The 14,817-nt window shown below is 40.8% G+C and overlaps 2 protein-coding genes and 1 long non-coding RNA gene across 8 annotated transcripts in view; 1 reads left to right on the top strand and 2 right to left on the bottom strand.

Moving 5' to 3' along the window:
• LOC109519134 (uncharacterized) overlaps window positions 1–64 on the bottom strand; it is a 698-nt gene extending 634 nt beyond the window's left edge. The window contains exon 1 of the long non-coding RNA XR_002168883.1: window positions 30–64. This is a non-coding gene — a long non-coding RNA (uncharacterized LOC109519134). The remainder of the gene's footprint in view (window positions 1–29) is intronic.
• Window positions 65–1,087: 1,023 nt separating this feature from the next.
• On the top strand, window positions 1,088–5,912 carry LOC109519043 (IFI30 lysosomal thiol reductase). Its single transcript, XM_019875319.1, has 7 exons — window positions 1,088–1,425; window positions 3,442–3,630; window positions 3,710–3,781; window positions 4,437–4,526; window positions 4,814–4,966; window positions 5,348–5,416; window positions 5,600–5,912. The coding sequence occupies exons 1-7, from the start codon at window positions 1,282–1,284 to the stop codon at window positions 5,657–5,659; spliced, it is 777 nt and encodes a 258-aa protein (XP_019730878.1). The 5' UTR covers window positions 1,088–1,281; the 3' UTR covers window positions 5,660–5,912.
• A 2,619-nt stretch (window positions 5,913–8,531) lies between these two features.
• The window catches only part of pde4cb (phosphodiesterase 4C, cAMP-specific b), an 85,564-nt gene continuing 79,278 nt past the window's right edge, over window positions 8,532–14,817 (bottom strand). For all 6 annotated transcript variants that reach the window (XM_019875312.1, XM_019875313.1, XM_019875315.1 and 3 more), the window contains 8 exons: window positions 14,609–14,781; window positions 14,428–14,526; window positions 13,183–13,347; window positions 12,994–13,093; window positions 12,473–12,627; window positions 11,411–11,533; window positions 10,947–11,129; window positions 8,532–9,767 (listed from right to left, as the gene is read on the bottom strand). In XM_019875312.1, coding sequence (XP_019730871.1) covers window positions 9,237–9,767; window positions 10,947–11,129; window positions 11,411–11,533; window positions 12,473–12,627; window positions 12,994–13,093; window positions 13,183–13,347; window positions 14,428–14,526; window positions 14,609–14,781 — 1,529 coding nt within the window. In that variant the 3' untranslated portion in view covers window positions 8,532–9,236. The remainder of the gene's footprint in view (window positions 9,768–10,946; window positions 11,130–11,410; window positions 11,534–12,472; window positions 12,628–12,993; window positions 13,094–13,182; window positions 13,348–14,427; window positions 14,527–14,608; window positions 14,782–14,817) is intronic.

Here is a 14,817-nt window from a genome sequence, read left to right as displayed (position 1 = left end):
AGTCAGTTTAAAATGTTAAAATTACTCACTGAGAACAGGGATTATGGACAGCGGAAAAACTTGCTCATTTAACCAGATGTTGTACCGTTCTTGTGCTTGTACTTATTCTTCTTCTTGGTGAATTGGATGTCTTTGGTTCATATCGCCCCCTACTGTCCGGGAAACTACAAAGGCGTTTGGCAAGCAATCTGAAACTAATTGACAGCATTAGCCAAGCGCGCAAAAACACAAAACACTAAATTAGGGCATATTTTGAAGAACCACAGATTTCAAGGGCAGCTGATCCACTGAGCTGGTGGAAATACCGAGCTTCCGTCTACCCCCGTTTGATCAAAGTAATGGAGAGTAGATTGTGCATTGTAGCAACATCTGTCCTGTCAGAGAGGGTGTTCTCAAAGACTGGACAAATTGAAGTATTCCAAGTTGAAGTATTTAGTTTTGTTGACTGCAAATTTAAAATAAACCAAGGAGTACCTTATGTTTGTTAAAATAAAGCAAGGAGTCGCTTATGTTTGTTTTGTTCACTGCTGCTGTTGCAGTTAATACTCACTATTTTTGTTATGATGCAGTATGTTTGATTGTTGTTGGTTGAAGTTTAATTTTGTTGCTTTTTTATTTTTTGGAGCCTTTTTAATGTTCAATAAAATAAGTAAAAAGCCATTTCTTTGCTTGATAATTGTTGTTATTTGAAGTCAGTAGAGTGCAATATTTAGTTCACCGAGTCATTTATCAAAATGTATGCTAAATTTGTCATAAATATTTAAAAGAAAGCTAAAGTTAAAAGAGCCGTTTGAGAGCCAAAAAGAGCCAGCTCTTTTCACTGAGCCGGTCCAAATGAACCGCATCACCGAAAAGAGCCGAAAATCACTAGATTGAGCGCTCAAAGAGGCATTTATTTACGTATACTGTAGCAAATGTGCCGAGGCGGATGAATACTTTTCCTCACGTTCAACGTCATAATGAAACACTCATTCCAATTTATTCTTACAGAATTGAACAAAAACTGTAGCAAAGGCTGTACATAAACATAAATTATGCTAATTCATACAATAGTAGTATTTTTCGCAGCTTTATTTATGTCTCTAGTCAAGGTCTGCAGGTAATTTCCACATTATACAACTATTATACAATTGGTCACCGCGATGAGGCACGTAGTGTACGAGGGACAGTGAACTCATCATCAGTCTTTTACACGTGTCTGTAGTCAGTGGAGAGTGATGAGCACTGAGTAGATAGTGTGGGTCTGGCCTCAGTGTGGAGCACACACTCGATTCACTCGACATGAAGCTCCCGGCTCTTGTTGCAGCTCTTTTGGTCGTCCTCCAATGTCATGTTTGGAGCGCAGCCTCATCTCATCCTCAACCCTCTTGTCGATATCCTCCATCGCAGTGGTGTCGCTCCCTGGAGATTGCTGTTGAATGCAAGGTGAGTGCACAAAGTGTTGCAGCATTGAGCTAGAACACAGACATATGGGCGCTTTTTTTTCCCCCATGTATGACATAAAAACGTCATTATAAATTTGGACAAAATACATGCATATGTCTGTTTTATTATTGAACCATTTAACATCATAGTATCTTAGTATATTTCATTTTTTCCACAATACTTTTCCGTTGTACATCTCTCAATGGGGATACTGTAAAAAAGATCCAACCTTCAACAACAAAGGATTTGAACAATGTAAAAAAAAAAAACAAAAACCAACAACATAGTGTGTACGTACCTCCACCCTTCCCCAGTACAATGGTCTCCCTTGCATAAAAATGACCATTCAAGGGCAGCACAAAACCTCTGAACAGATAACCAACATTAAGTGAAACTAATTTTGTGCAAAAATGAATAAATAGATAAATTGAAAATAATTTTGAAAAAGTGGAACTACCGGTGCCGAGACGCAGCTATGCGGAGGTCCACTGGAGAAGAAGAAACATGTTTGTTATTTTCCACTCTTGGCTGCTCAGTTTATGGTCATGGGCCGGCAGATGTCCATCCCTTGCTTACTCAATGCAGAAATTTTCATGGAAACGGTATACCTGATTTGAGGTTAAGTCCGATTGAGTTGAATGGAGCTCCTGTGATCAGTTGTAAAATGAGAGTCATGCTTCAGCTATTTAAGGCCTTACAGTGTTTCTGCATGTGACTGGATGGGCTTTTCTGGCCCAAACGTAGTAAACCAATAAATTAGGATTCAAACTGAATGTTTGAACTTTTTGTTCGACTGTTTTTCTCTGCGGGCCGCACAGTAGCCGAATGGTTGGCAGTAATCCAGTTTCCTCACACGTTCCAAAAACATTTTATGTTAATTGAAAACTCCAAGTTGTTTATTAGCTACTTTGGTTTGGCTTGTTTAAACTTGCCCTAATCTGGTCATATTCATTAATGTGACCTTAATGAGGACAAGCGCTATAGAAGATGGATGGATTGCATAATTTGCATAAAATTATATTATTAAAAAGTAGAATTTTCTGGATTTCACTTAAAATGGATGGGCTACTTGTGTTTTTATTTTAAAAAAAATCAAGACAGTCTTTGTAGACTTCACCTAACATAAATACATTTGAAACTCAAAATAAGCACTTATTTTTAAACTTGACATATTTAACTGTCAATGTCGTAATGGCAAAACTTAACATAATGTACATTGTTTAAAAATGAATAACTATTAAGTTTGGGGGACCTCCTGCAGTCACAAAATCTGGTGGGATCTTCTATTTAAGCTTGAATGCATACTGGGGGTTCCTAAAGCTCGATAACACTCTGTAGACAGTACAGTGTTTGCAACAAACTTGAATCTTTTTGTTTTAAGATGACACAAACTCAAAAATAGTGTCTGGATTTCAAGCTTGGAAACGCAAATCTCTCTCTGTTGATGTACTACAGTATGGACATGCGATGAGTCATAAATTCGCGGAAAACGTGACATTATGGCTACATGACATGGAATGTGAAGTTGAAGACTCCCACAATACCTCACTTTGTTGAAGCTGACCATACTAGAATTTCCCTTTCTTACTGTACGTGTTCCATCATGTAGTTATTTGAGTGCCTTTAGTGAGTCCGATGGAATTGGAATCGGGTGTCCGACTGTATTTTATTAATGGTTAACTATATTGTATGCGCAATATGTTTGATGGAGACACAGTGGCAGAGAAGTAATTTTTTTCTCATTGCAGCAAGTTGTAAGTAGTTAATAGCAGCTCGCTTTGGTGGCGAAGGTTATTACTCTTTAAAATGCTGACATCATCTTCGAGTAGAAGTAAATGTACTTTGTGTAGTAAGGTTGTGTGATATTTTAAGAGGAACTGTAGTGTCATTACTTGACTGGTGAAAGTAACGCATGAGATGAGTTGTGAGTGGAAAATGTGAACATTTAGAAGTTATGCGTTACCAACAACACTGCAAGTGGGGCCATCTCATGTTTGTCGTCTTCCCCTGCCCCAGGTGCAGAAGCAGTGTATGGAACTCAGCGCCGTACGTCCAAAGGAGGCGGCTCCTCCGGTGTCTGTCGCTCTTTACTACGAGTGTCTGTGTCCAGGCTGCAGGTCGTTCATCACTCAGCAGCTCTTCCCCACCTGGTCTATGCTGCAGGACATCATGAATGTCACGCTGGTGCCGTATGGCAACGCCAAGGTGCGGCGATCTGTTTTCTTGTGCTTCCTAGTCTTATATATGAAGAAATCGTTATTTTCAAAATGGTATTTCCTTGCAGGAACTGGTGTCGGACAATACTACCTTCACCTGCCAGCATGGGGAGCCAGAATGCCATGGGAACATGATTGAGGTGAGGCATGATTTTATCCAAGGGTGGGGAAACTTGGGTGCTCAAGGGACACCTTTGATTTGTTTGTTTTTTAAATGGACAGAGCAGACTGCTCGTTCCAACTATAAAGAATATAATAAATAATATTTTTTATTCAAATTTATTTTTCACTTAAATTTGTTATGATTGATGTAATTACAGTATAATTAACCTGTTATTTAATAAAAGTGAAATGTATGTTCAATAATTTAGTAATTTAAAAAAATATTTACACAAGTGCACATCAGTGAACCAGTTTAGGGACAAAAGATTGAATCAAATACTTGTTTTGCATTTGTAATGAATTTAATTTTGATTGAATAAAAGCTTACTATGTCAGTTCAATTTTTAAATGTTTTTGACACATCAATTAGCTAATACACAGAAGAAAGAAGTAACACTTAAAATGGTTAAATCAGACAATTCACTTGTTTGCATTTATACAGAATTGAATAATAATTAACAATCATTTAATACGATCAAGACTCTTAAATTTGATTTGTTACAAGGAATAAATCGAGATATTTAATGACAAATGTTTAATCAGGTACCTCATTTTTTTTTGTTTTGCACTTATAATTGTTACATGTGTAAAAACGACAAACAAAAAAGTCTGATCAATTGCTCCTCCCCTCAGGCCTGCATCCTCCATTTGTGCGGCCCTGCAGCTTTTCACATTATCTACTGCATGGAATCCGCTGCCGACGTTCTCAGTGCAGCCCAGCCGGTGAGTGTTTTCTTTGAGGGAAGGATAAAGCGGCCAGTCTAGCTGCCACATTTATGGATGTTGATATGAAGTCTAACCAGGTGGTGCCGATTGACTGTTGCCATTTCACTGAATATACGTTTCCAGTGTCCAGCCGACCATAAAATAAATTGAAACTCCTCACCGTACAAACACAGAAGCGTTCTTTCACATCTATCGCTTTGAGAATAGAAGAGCTCGCTGGGGATTTAGCCTTGAGTGATCCGTGTCCTATTTCGAGCCTCCTTCTGCGTGTCTTGCTGTTGTAGTGTCTTCAGATGCACGCCCCCGCCATCTCTTGGGTCAGTATCGACACTTGTGTCAAGGGAGATCTGGGCCGTAGATTGATGCACGCCAACGCGGTCATGACGAGAGCGCTGAACCCTCCCCACAAGCACGTCCCCTGGGTTACATTCAGTGGGGTAAGGAATCGTCTCAACAAGTCAAGGTCAAGCTAGGTGATCAGAATGGTTTACAATGTTTTCACGTGGGAGTCCAACATGAGAAAACATTACAAAGTTTTACACACACACACACACACACACACGCACACACACACACACACACACACACACACACACACACACACACACAAAAATGAGTCATTATATGGAGCGTGATTAACAAGAAAATGACATTGTGGGTCCCAAAAAGATTAAATATGAGTAAGTCAGTGTTGATAAAAAAAAAAAAAAAAAAAAAAGGCATTTGATTTGCATCCATCTGCTCTCCAGTTAACTGATGTGCAAGACCAACCATTGTGAATCAATGTCACAAAATACTCCAAATTAACTATTTGTCAGGAATTCACGGAGGAGTATGAAGATAAGGCCATGTCCTCACTCTTCCATTTGGTTTGCCAACTTTACGAGGTGAGAAATGATGCATCGTTTTTGTTGTTGATGTGACGATTACAGTCGTATTAAAAATTCCACGACATCGTCCTATTAAAAGCAGTACGGCTCAGCATTGTAAACTCCATAGACCATTATACTTTGTACCTGTGACTGCAGAGATTCATTTGGACGTTGCTGCCATGTGCTGTATGATTTCAGGGAGTGAAGCCTCCAGCCTGCACCGGAGCCCCGGTCAGACTTGACCGAGCCTTCTGCTGAAAACAGCCGAATTACCTTGACATATTGAAGACGCTGTGTAAATCAGACAGTCATGAAAAAGACGGTGACATAAATTTCCATGTAATTTATTGGCATTTCCCCTCACAAAATAGCCGAAACTCCAGAAAAAAAATCATTTGGTTCAAATGGACACATTTTTCTTTGACAAAAATCTCAGAGTGGCAGATCAAGCTGTATACATGTATATTTGATCTTGGGGCTCAACATATGATTAAACATACAATTAAATGTTTGTTTTTTTTACAGTACTTTTCCCTCAACAGACATGTATGAAGAATAAATAGCATTGGAGAAGTTTGCACGACACGGAGGCTGAGCAACATGACTAAACATGAGGGAGACATGAGCTCAACACAAGAAGTGAGCAACAACACTCATGAACACATTTAATACTTTCTGGCGCTAGTGTTTTATATGTGAAGAACCACAGTGCTGAGTTTAACTCGCCACCAAACCTTTCAGCGCTTTCTTTCTCTTTGACTTGACCAGACTGCTATGTTTTGTTTGATGACGATTAAAGGTCATTTATTCTGGTGACTGGCATAGTCATTTCTATTTCTCGGTGTCAGCGCGTCAAAAACAGCACATTGGTCCTTTTTAAAATCCACGGCCGCCGCCCTAAGTCACATGCTCAATAAAAACAGGCTGCTCGATAACGCGGACATGACGTACTTTGAGACTAGTGTTTCCTCCCACAGCCTGGCCCGGAAGGCAATAAAATGTGTGTAGTGCTGGTTAGCTTCCTGCTTTCTTTCCACCTCCTCTCTATGATGGCCACAAATGCTCATCTACACACACACACACACACACACACACACAAGAAGGCTTCAAACTACACATTCTCAAGTCTCAACTATCAGAAATGCGGAGCACTGCTTCTAAATTGCACAAAAACTAATCGTCCGTTTTAAATACACTTGAGTTATCATTGGTAAAAACTATCACTATAAAGTCAACGACTGATACAATCATCCATTTAAAATCTTGAGTGTAAAAAGGTAGCATTGCAGGCTGGCAGGAGTTTTTTTTTTTTTTTAACACTAATGGAACACAGTTATTACAGTTAAGCACTTCCAAAATGGTATCAGTGATTTCTTGGTTGATTTCATGAAACAATTTTCAAAACGGTGCTCCTTTTTATTCACTGCAAAAGTGTCGGCTATATGTGGGCTGGGCAGAGAATGAAGAACCCAAATGTACGGGAATTACAGGGACATTAATTTTTTTATGAACGTTGGTCCAGCCATTTTTTAATTTTTTTAATACGAAATGAAAATAAAGTGATGGGTTCATTCTTTTCAATAATCCTGCTCTCAAATCGCAGTCAACAGGTCCCTTAAACACGAAGATGACTTGATTTAGTCATGGCTCGTGCTGACCAAAACAATAGTAAAGAAATGAATAAATAATGTGAGGTGACGTGAAGCTTCATTGACAACCAGGCACTGTGGTTCCGATTATCATGAGTTAAGATGTGAAGGCTGAAATGCACGAAGCTCTAAGCATTGATGGTGGAAGTCAAGTCCATTTTGAGAGAATGAAAGACAAAGGTCAGTGTTGCCAAATGTTTTGGCAGCGACTCAAGTGCAACCACAAACTCTGCTGCACTCGTTTATCATGTGCATTGTTTGGAATAAGCACTTTTAATTGTTTCCAAACTTGCAAACGTCGTCGGTACGCCTGAGCATTCTGCACAGGTTCTTAAAAAGTGCATTGTATTTATTCTACGATAAATATCGAGAAAATGTATGCACAAGGCAATCGATAGAGAAGTGTTCAAGCTCGTGGAAGTTGTGAATCACTGACAAACTATTTGGACTGTATATTTGCACCAGTTCAAAATGATGTAAGCGGTCAACGTGCTTGGGTAAACATTGAAATGTAGCCTAGAGATTTTGGTCCTCTCATGCGATGAACTGACAAGAGCAAAACTATACCATGACCTCATTTTTAGACCACATCAGTTAGAAAAACAGACGTACACCGCGACACTGCTGCTCCAGTTGACCAGAGTACGACGTTTAACTGATTGTTCCGATGCAGGATTCCTCCCAAATAGTTTTTGTGGAGGGGTGATTCCATTCTGTTTTATGAATCCATTAAATGGGAGGCCCCTGGACTTCCCTCACATTCACTTTTGCTCAACTTCCAAGTGGTCGCGCGTGGTTAATATTCAATGAGTTCTCCCAATGGCCAATCAAGGAAGTGCTGTCAAATACCAATCCCTATTTCAAACACGGGCCTGTGTATACGGCGAAATAAAACCCAAGTGCTCGAAAACATTACCTCCCGATGCTTACACATGCTTGGTGGAGGTAATCAAAGCTTGATTTTGGTTCAGAAGTTTGGCATCGTTGGGATTTCCCTTATTTGCACCTGAAAACCGTTAGTCTTAACCTAGACCTCACTCAAGAGATGTTCCATCTAGTTTGTGATTCAACAAAATGTTAAATTTCCTGCCCACCTACAGGTAACCTGTACTGCGTTTCTGATGTGCAGGCCTACAGTGGGTGAAGCCCTTAGTAACACATTCGAAGAGCTTGAGCAACAGAAATGGTAAAGTGCTACTGCGGACTGGAGGCACACTGATGAAATCAAAACAAAATGCTTTTCAACCACGTGAAGACACGACCAGCGAACGGAGAATCAACTGTTGTAAGTCTCAACAGCTTTGAAAAAGGGCACCATATAAAGTCATCTCGGGGGAAGCTTAGACTACAGTTGGTGTTGTAAGTGCTCAAGCTGAGGTGCTACAAACTGATTTCCTATATAGGTACACACAATTTTGTGACCACATGTATACATTCCTACACACACACACGCACACACACACACACACACGCATACACACACACACACACACACACACACACACACACACACACACACACGCACATTTTTTGATTGCTCTAAGGTGCCCAATTTAAAGGGTTTCAACTGGTTAGACAATACCCAGTTGTGTGGATAAGAGGTAAATTCTAAGAGGGAATGACTTTGGGCTTAAGGTCATGAACAACATCGATGCTACATTCGATTTGTGTTTCTCTTCATACCCTGAGGATTCGGTCCATCAATTCTGTCGCAGCTCCTCGCCAGTTCAAATATTACATCAGCTCAACATCTCTCAACAAAAATTCAAAGTACAAATCATTTGAACAAGATAAGATTCTGAAATGTGTATGTTAAAATGGTGCAAAATAATCTCCAGGACCCTGTCATACCACTGCAACTCTCACTTGCTCACGTCCAAGAGTTGCAGATATTTTCGAGGAAGACATTGCTTTTACCTTTTGTTCTTGGAGAGAGTCGCTCTTTTTCCCGGTCCAGGTGACGTTCCCAAAGCAGGGTGAGAAACAATAAAGACTTAAGAGGCCCCAAAGAGTGGCCAAGATAAATATGAAACTAAAAAGAGGGGGATCATCCCTCTGTCTACAGAGAGGCTGTCTCCAGTGTAAAGGGACTGTGGTGATGTTACAGACTTTATTGGTAGGTAAGGGCCCGCCCTGCCTCCTCTCAGTGCTGTCGGCCTTTTTAGCAGGGCAGGTTGTGCTGGTTGTTATGTGGCTTCATGCAGGCAGGGGGCACTGTCATCTTTCTCACCATCAGGTCCCTCCTGGCTCGGCGAGGTCGTGGTCCTGTGAGGGTGGGGGCTCTGCAACGTCAGACTGGTGGGCCGTGACAAATGTGGCGAAGGAGGGTGGTACCTCCCGCGCGGGTCCGGAGATGTCGAGGGCGATGACGAGTCCTGGTGCCGCTCCATCCCCAACTGGGGGTCATCCTCGAGTGGACTCTCTAGGTCAGACTGTAATTCCTCATCGTCCTCTTCTTCTTCCTCCTCCAGTGTCAGTTCAAACTGGAACTTGTCTCCGCCGACCCCCGTTGAAGGGTTAGGCCCTCCCAGACTACCTCCCGATCTGAGCTCAGCGTGGGACTCGTCAGGACTAGAAGGTGAGGGACTCCGTGGGATCATGCTCTGGTACCACTCTCTGTTGTCCTCCAGGGTGTCCAGGATATCCTGAGCATCAGGGTGCACCAAGTCCGCCCACGTCTCCCACAGAGGGTGAACAATGTAGTCGATGAAGCCCACCTAGAGATGAGAAACGCGATGAATGTCAGTGTTGAGAACATGAAAACTGACACTCAAAATAACGAGATCAAATGCAAAAGCTGAATCAAACATTATCAGAGAGCCCTACTCACAAAAAGTTGGGGCTAATTGGCTTTTGTTTGAGATTTCAGGATGAAACCAAAACGCACAATAACTTTTGCAAGTGAACCGCATTTGACCTTGGAACTTTTTGTGTTTGATGTTTTTTATTGTGGTTGCTATTGAATAGATCTTTATTGCATCAGGCTTTGAAATATTTGGTTTCCTTAAATTTACTACATGGGAAGAAGACCATACAGTGGTGCCGTGAGATATGACTTGAATTCAGTCAGTCCCCGCGCTCTTAGCTCAAAACCGTGGTATCTCAAATCCTCTTTTCCCATTGAAGTGAATGGAAATGCCATGAAACCATTCCAGCCTTCTCAAAAAAATGAGCTGTGTATTTTACTGAGGAAAATCAGCCACATTCAAAGTTCTTTACTTTATCCTTGCATTATATACGTAATATTGGAAATAGTCAATCTGGTGATTGATTTTACAGGTTAAAAAAAAAAATAATAATAAATTGACCCTCAAAGTGGGTCACAATCCAGAGCCCGGGGCACACCATTGTTTAGAACAACCCAGATGCTAATTAGCATTAGCTTTAGGCTAAGCGGCTCTTCAAGCAGTTGTTGGTATAACTCTCTTTGCTTCGTGTTTAGGTAACAACATGAAACTTCAACTGGGTGTGTCAACAAACAACTTGAAGCATCTTTTTTGATGAATTATTCTATATTTGCCAAACTGAAATTTATTGAAAAGTGTGTTGAGTTGAGCGCCACCACACAGCGCTTGTGACTCAAGTCTGTGCTCGCAAGTCGAAGCAAAAATGAAAAAATTGGACGGCTTGTCTTTTGAAAAACTATGAAATTAATTTGTTCTACAGCTCTAATATTGGAATAAATTTTGCGAGTGGTAATGTTGTCCTGTATGTACCTCAAGTACATTTTTTTTTAAATCCATGATTAACATAACCAAACATCTTTCTACGGGGGAATCTCGCACACTCCTGCAACATTTTAAGTGTTAAGTCCCAGGCACATTTGGGAGGCAAACGTTTGTCAGCAAGTATTAAAAAAAAAACATTTTAACTTAGTTTCTTTCAGTGGCTGTTACCTGGCTCTTTTCAATGGATGCATTGTGTTTGTCACACATGGGACTGATCTCCATGCCCTTATCACGTTCTCGGTCTCCCTGTGTGAAGAATTCCACCATGATGCGGTCCGTCCACTGACGGTAAAGCTCGAGGGGCTTGGTTGGGTTGCTCAGATCGGCACAATGAACCATGTTCTGAAGAACCTGGGGGAGACAAGCGTTTCAGATGGAATTATTGGGACACGGCAAGTTTGTAATCCTCCTCTCGCACCACTCTAAACCAGTAGCACTCACAAAGAAATTACTTGACATAAACATGGCAACAACAAAATGCCCTGTCAGTCAGGGTCTTTTATATATAAACATTTTTAAGATACTGGTAATGTTACACTCCGGTTAGATTTTGCCACAGGTATGAAAAACAGCCCTGCTCCAGTAACAATTGCAAACTTTCGACGCTTTGTGTGAACAGAAGGCACTTTAACCTGGATTCGGTCTGAATAGTTGTCAAGCAGCAGAACTCCCAAGCTGGTCACTTTCTTGGTCTCCACCATTGTTTTCATGTCCGCCAAGAAGTTCATATGTTTGGACATGTCTGTGGCTAGCACCTAATGATAACATCAGAGGTGACACATTACAATAGTATCCATTGTAAATCGTGTACATTTAACAAGGAAAAGGGAATTTGAATATATTTTCTTTATCGACGACCAAAAATAAGCAGAACAGTGATAGCGCATCTGACACTCAGTCAGAGATTTTGGATGAATTTTTAAAGTGTTCCCATTGGCTAATGACTACGTTAAAATTTTCCTTAAAGTTATCTTAACTAGAAACCCATATCGCATTACAGCCAAAAGATTTACAAGTCGCATTAATTCACCGATGCGGAATTTTTGTTTCGCTAAACCGTTTTCGGATAAAAGGGAAAAACTATTATTCGCGGACGTTCCGTTGTCTTTATTCGCTGCCGGGGTGCAGAGCATGCGCTACTCACAATGCAGCCCGTAATTACCAGCTCAGTATTTATTCTTCATTTTGCTTTTGAAAAGTTACATTTCTGAAGTGTATTTGCTTAATATGGGTGTTAAAATAAAGAAGGAACACTGTAATCATTAAATAATAGCTCATTTGTTGGGAACCAAAGCATCAAGGTTCAAGCCTTGCTGCGGACAAAAAGTGAATTAAAATGGCAGCTAGTTGTTGGAGAGATGCTAGTCAGCTTCCTGACTACTGTCACTGTATCCTTGAGCAAGCGAGGGTATTGTTTGTTTTCTTTTGGGATAAATTGCTGTATATAAATAACCGACTAGCGTATTGACATGATATGAGTAAAAATGTCTGGAGAACAAGACGCAGGACTAGATAGGTTCTTTTCAACATATAAACAACGCGATATGAAGACATCTACCAATTATCCTTTTTTTCAGTTTTTCATTTGTATATGTCAGTTATGTGTTTACCACTATAAGTTCAATAAATCAAATTGATTCAAGAGTTTCAGCAGTTTGCTCACAGGTTAGGTGATGAACCGATAAAAGTCTCACCATGTCTATCACCATCTTGCGGAGGGAATCTCGTTGTTTCTTGTTGAGGTTCTGGAAGATGTCACAGTTGTCTTCTTGGAGCAGTTTGAAGCCCACAGCGAGGTGATGGTTCTCTAGCACTGAGGCATCGTTGTACATTAATGCTAACTCGGAACCTGTGAAGGAAAAAGTGAAAGCTGCTTCAAATATGTGAAGGCAAACTCATTCAACAAAGTGACAGACTCTCAACGAAAACATGAGGAAACAGCTCTCAGTATGATGCAGTGTGGCTCAAGAGAACTCAAAATGAATACGGCTCAGTGTCAGTCAAAGCTGAGTGGTGAGAAGGCAACATGGCCGGTGTGAGACCTTGCAAATTCACTTGGTTAGAATCTCATCCACACTTGCAGTGAATAACCAAAATGAGCTATTTCTCACACAACTTTGTCAGAATGCTCAAAAGCCTTTTCATGACTCGTGAATATGCTTATCTCACCAATGTTTCTGAATCTAAATATGGACACAAAGAGCGAAAGACCTACTTGTGTTTATTAGGAATTGGTTTGTGACGCCCGGGTGGTCGACATCGTGAATGGCGCTGGCAAACAAAACAGCCATGATTTCTAAATCTGTGAATACAGCCTGTAAAGAAATGAACAAATGCATAGTATTGGAAAGGGCATATTCATAAGTATTAGTCACATTAGATTCCATATCATTAGACAGCTCACCTCGAGAGCCGGGGTAGACAGGAGCACGTGTGTGGACTGCACAACATCAGCTGCATGGATGTTGTTGTGATAAGCTACATCAGCACGGTAATGGTCCTCTAAGGTCATCATGAAGGTGATGAAGGTGCTAATCGGGATCCTGAACGTTTTTAGAAGATCTCGTTCCTGGCAGGATTCAAAGAGAAACATCAGGTGGACTTTATTGGACAATTGGAAGATCTGCAACATCGATATTTACTGGATGTAGATGCAGCTTCATTAAGAGCAAGAAAAAAAAACAGAAAAGGCCCTCAACAAAAATGCACCAATAGTAAATATTGCCACAGAGCAGAGAGACTATGTTTGAAAGTTTATACCAGAGCTACTTTCACATCAATGCTAATTTCTTTTAGCCTGTCTTTGGTGTCTCATATAATATGTTAGCATTATGGTAGTAGACTAGTGTTAGCTAAAATTACATTGTTGAACATGTTGGTGTTTATAGCTACAATGTCTAATTCTTTTCTATTTTGGGTTCAACTGGAAGAGACAGAGTTTGAAGCCGGCACATTTTGCCTCTTATTTGGAGAACCATTTGTGCAACAGCGTCTTCTTATTTTTGTTTCCCAAAAATGATGTTATACAAGGTCTGCCATCTCTCAGCGCGAGAGCAGGCTCTAAAGCAGTGTTTCCCAACCTTATTGAGCCAGGGCACCTATTTTATATTTGGAAAAATACGGCACACCGCCAAACGCAAATGGCACATAAGTGGATACCAAATTAATCATATCCCTTCTGCTATCGAATGGAAGAGCATTTCAAGGTAATTGTTCTGGGGGGGGGGGGGGGGGGGGGGCTCTGCAAGGTCAGAGTGGTGGGCCGTCAGAGGCACAGATTGATGGACAAAGATACAATTTATAAATAATTTTTAGCCCACTCCAAGGAAATTGGAAGAATTTTCCGCAGCATACCTGATGATCTCTCAGGGCACAATATTTGGGACTCACTGCGCAAAGAAATATTTTGAAGCATGTTTAAATTAGTTTAAATATGTTTCAAGTGTGTGGGAAGGGTAAAACGAGAATTTCTTTTTTTTTTTTTTTAAATTTAGCCTGTAAATCCCAGCTCTTGACTTATTTCATGTGAGTCTGAAAGTCATCCGCCTGCGATAAACGGCAGTTCGCTGTAATTTTTATTTCTTCTGTAATTCAACTTTTTTTCCCCTTGGCCTGTAACTTTTTTGGTGGCGTATTTGGTTGTTCCTACCTGGAAGATGGAGAACATGATGACCGTCAAAGGGCGGTTTCCAGAGTGTTCCGCAATCTTGAATACATCCAGTCCCCAACGGTTAAGGTCCTCAATCTCCTAAGGACGTGAAACATGACATGCATAAGGGACGTTTTCTTTCTCCGTGTGTGCGCCTGTGTGTTTCTGCATGTCGACGCACGCTGGCCAACAGGTTCTCCTGTGGGGTGTTGACTCCAAAACGAGGGATGCAGGTAGATGCAAGGCTGGGGCTCTGCGTGACTTTTTTCACGCCACTGATCTGTGACATGGGCCTCTTCTTCTTCTCTTTCTCCTTAGGCGGCGGGGACAGGATCTCCACATCATGTTGTTTTTCTGCAATGGGAACAACATTGAATTTTAGAACTGTAA

This window comes from Hippocampus comes, unplaced genomic scaffold, assembly GCF_001891065.2.
Source record: "Hippocampus comes isolate QL1 unplaced genomic scaffold, H_comes_QL1_v1.1 scaffold132, whole genome shotgun sequence".
NCBI lineage: Eukaryota > Metazoa > Chordata > Actinopteri > Syngnathiformes > Syngnathidae > Hippocampus > Hippocampus comes.
This window is presented reverse-complemented; position numbering and strand designations above follow the sequence as displayed.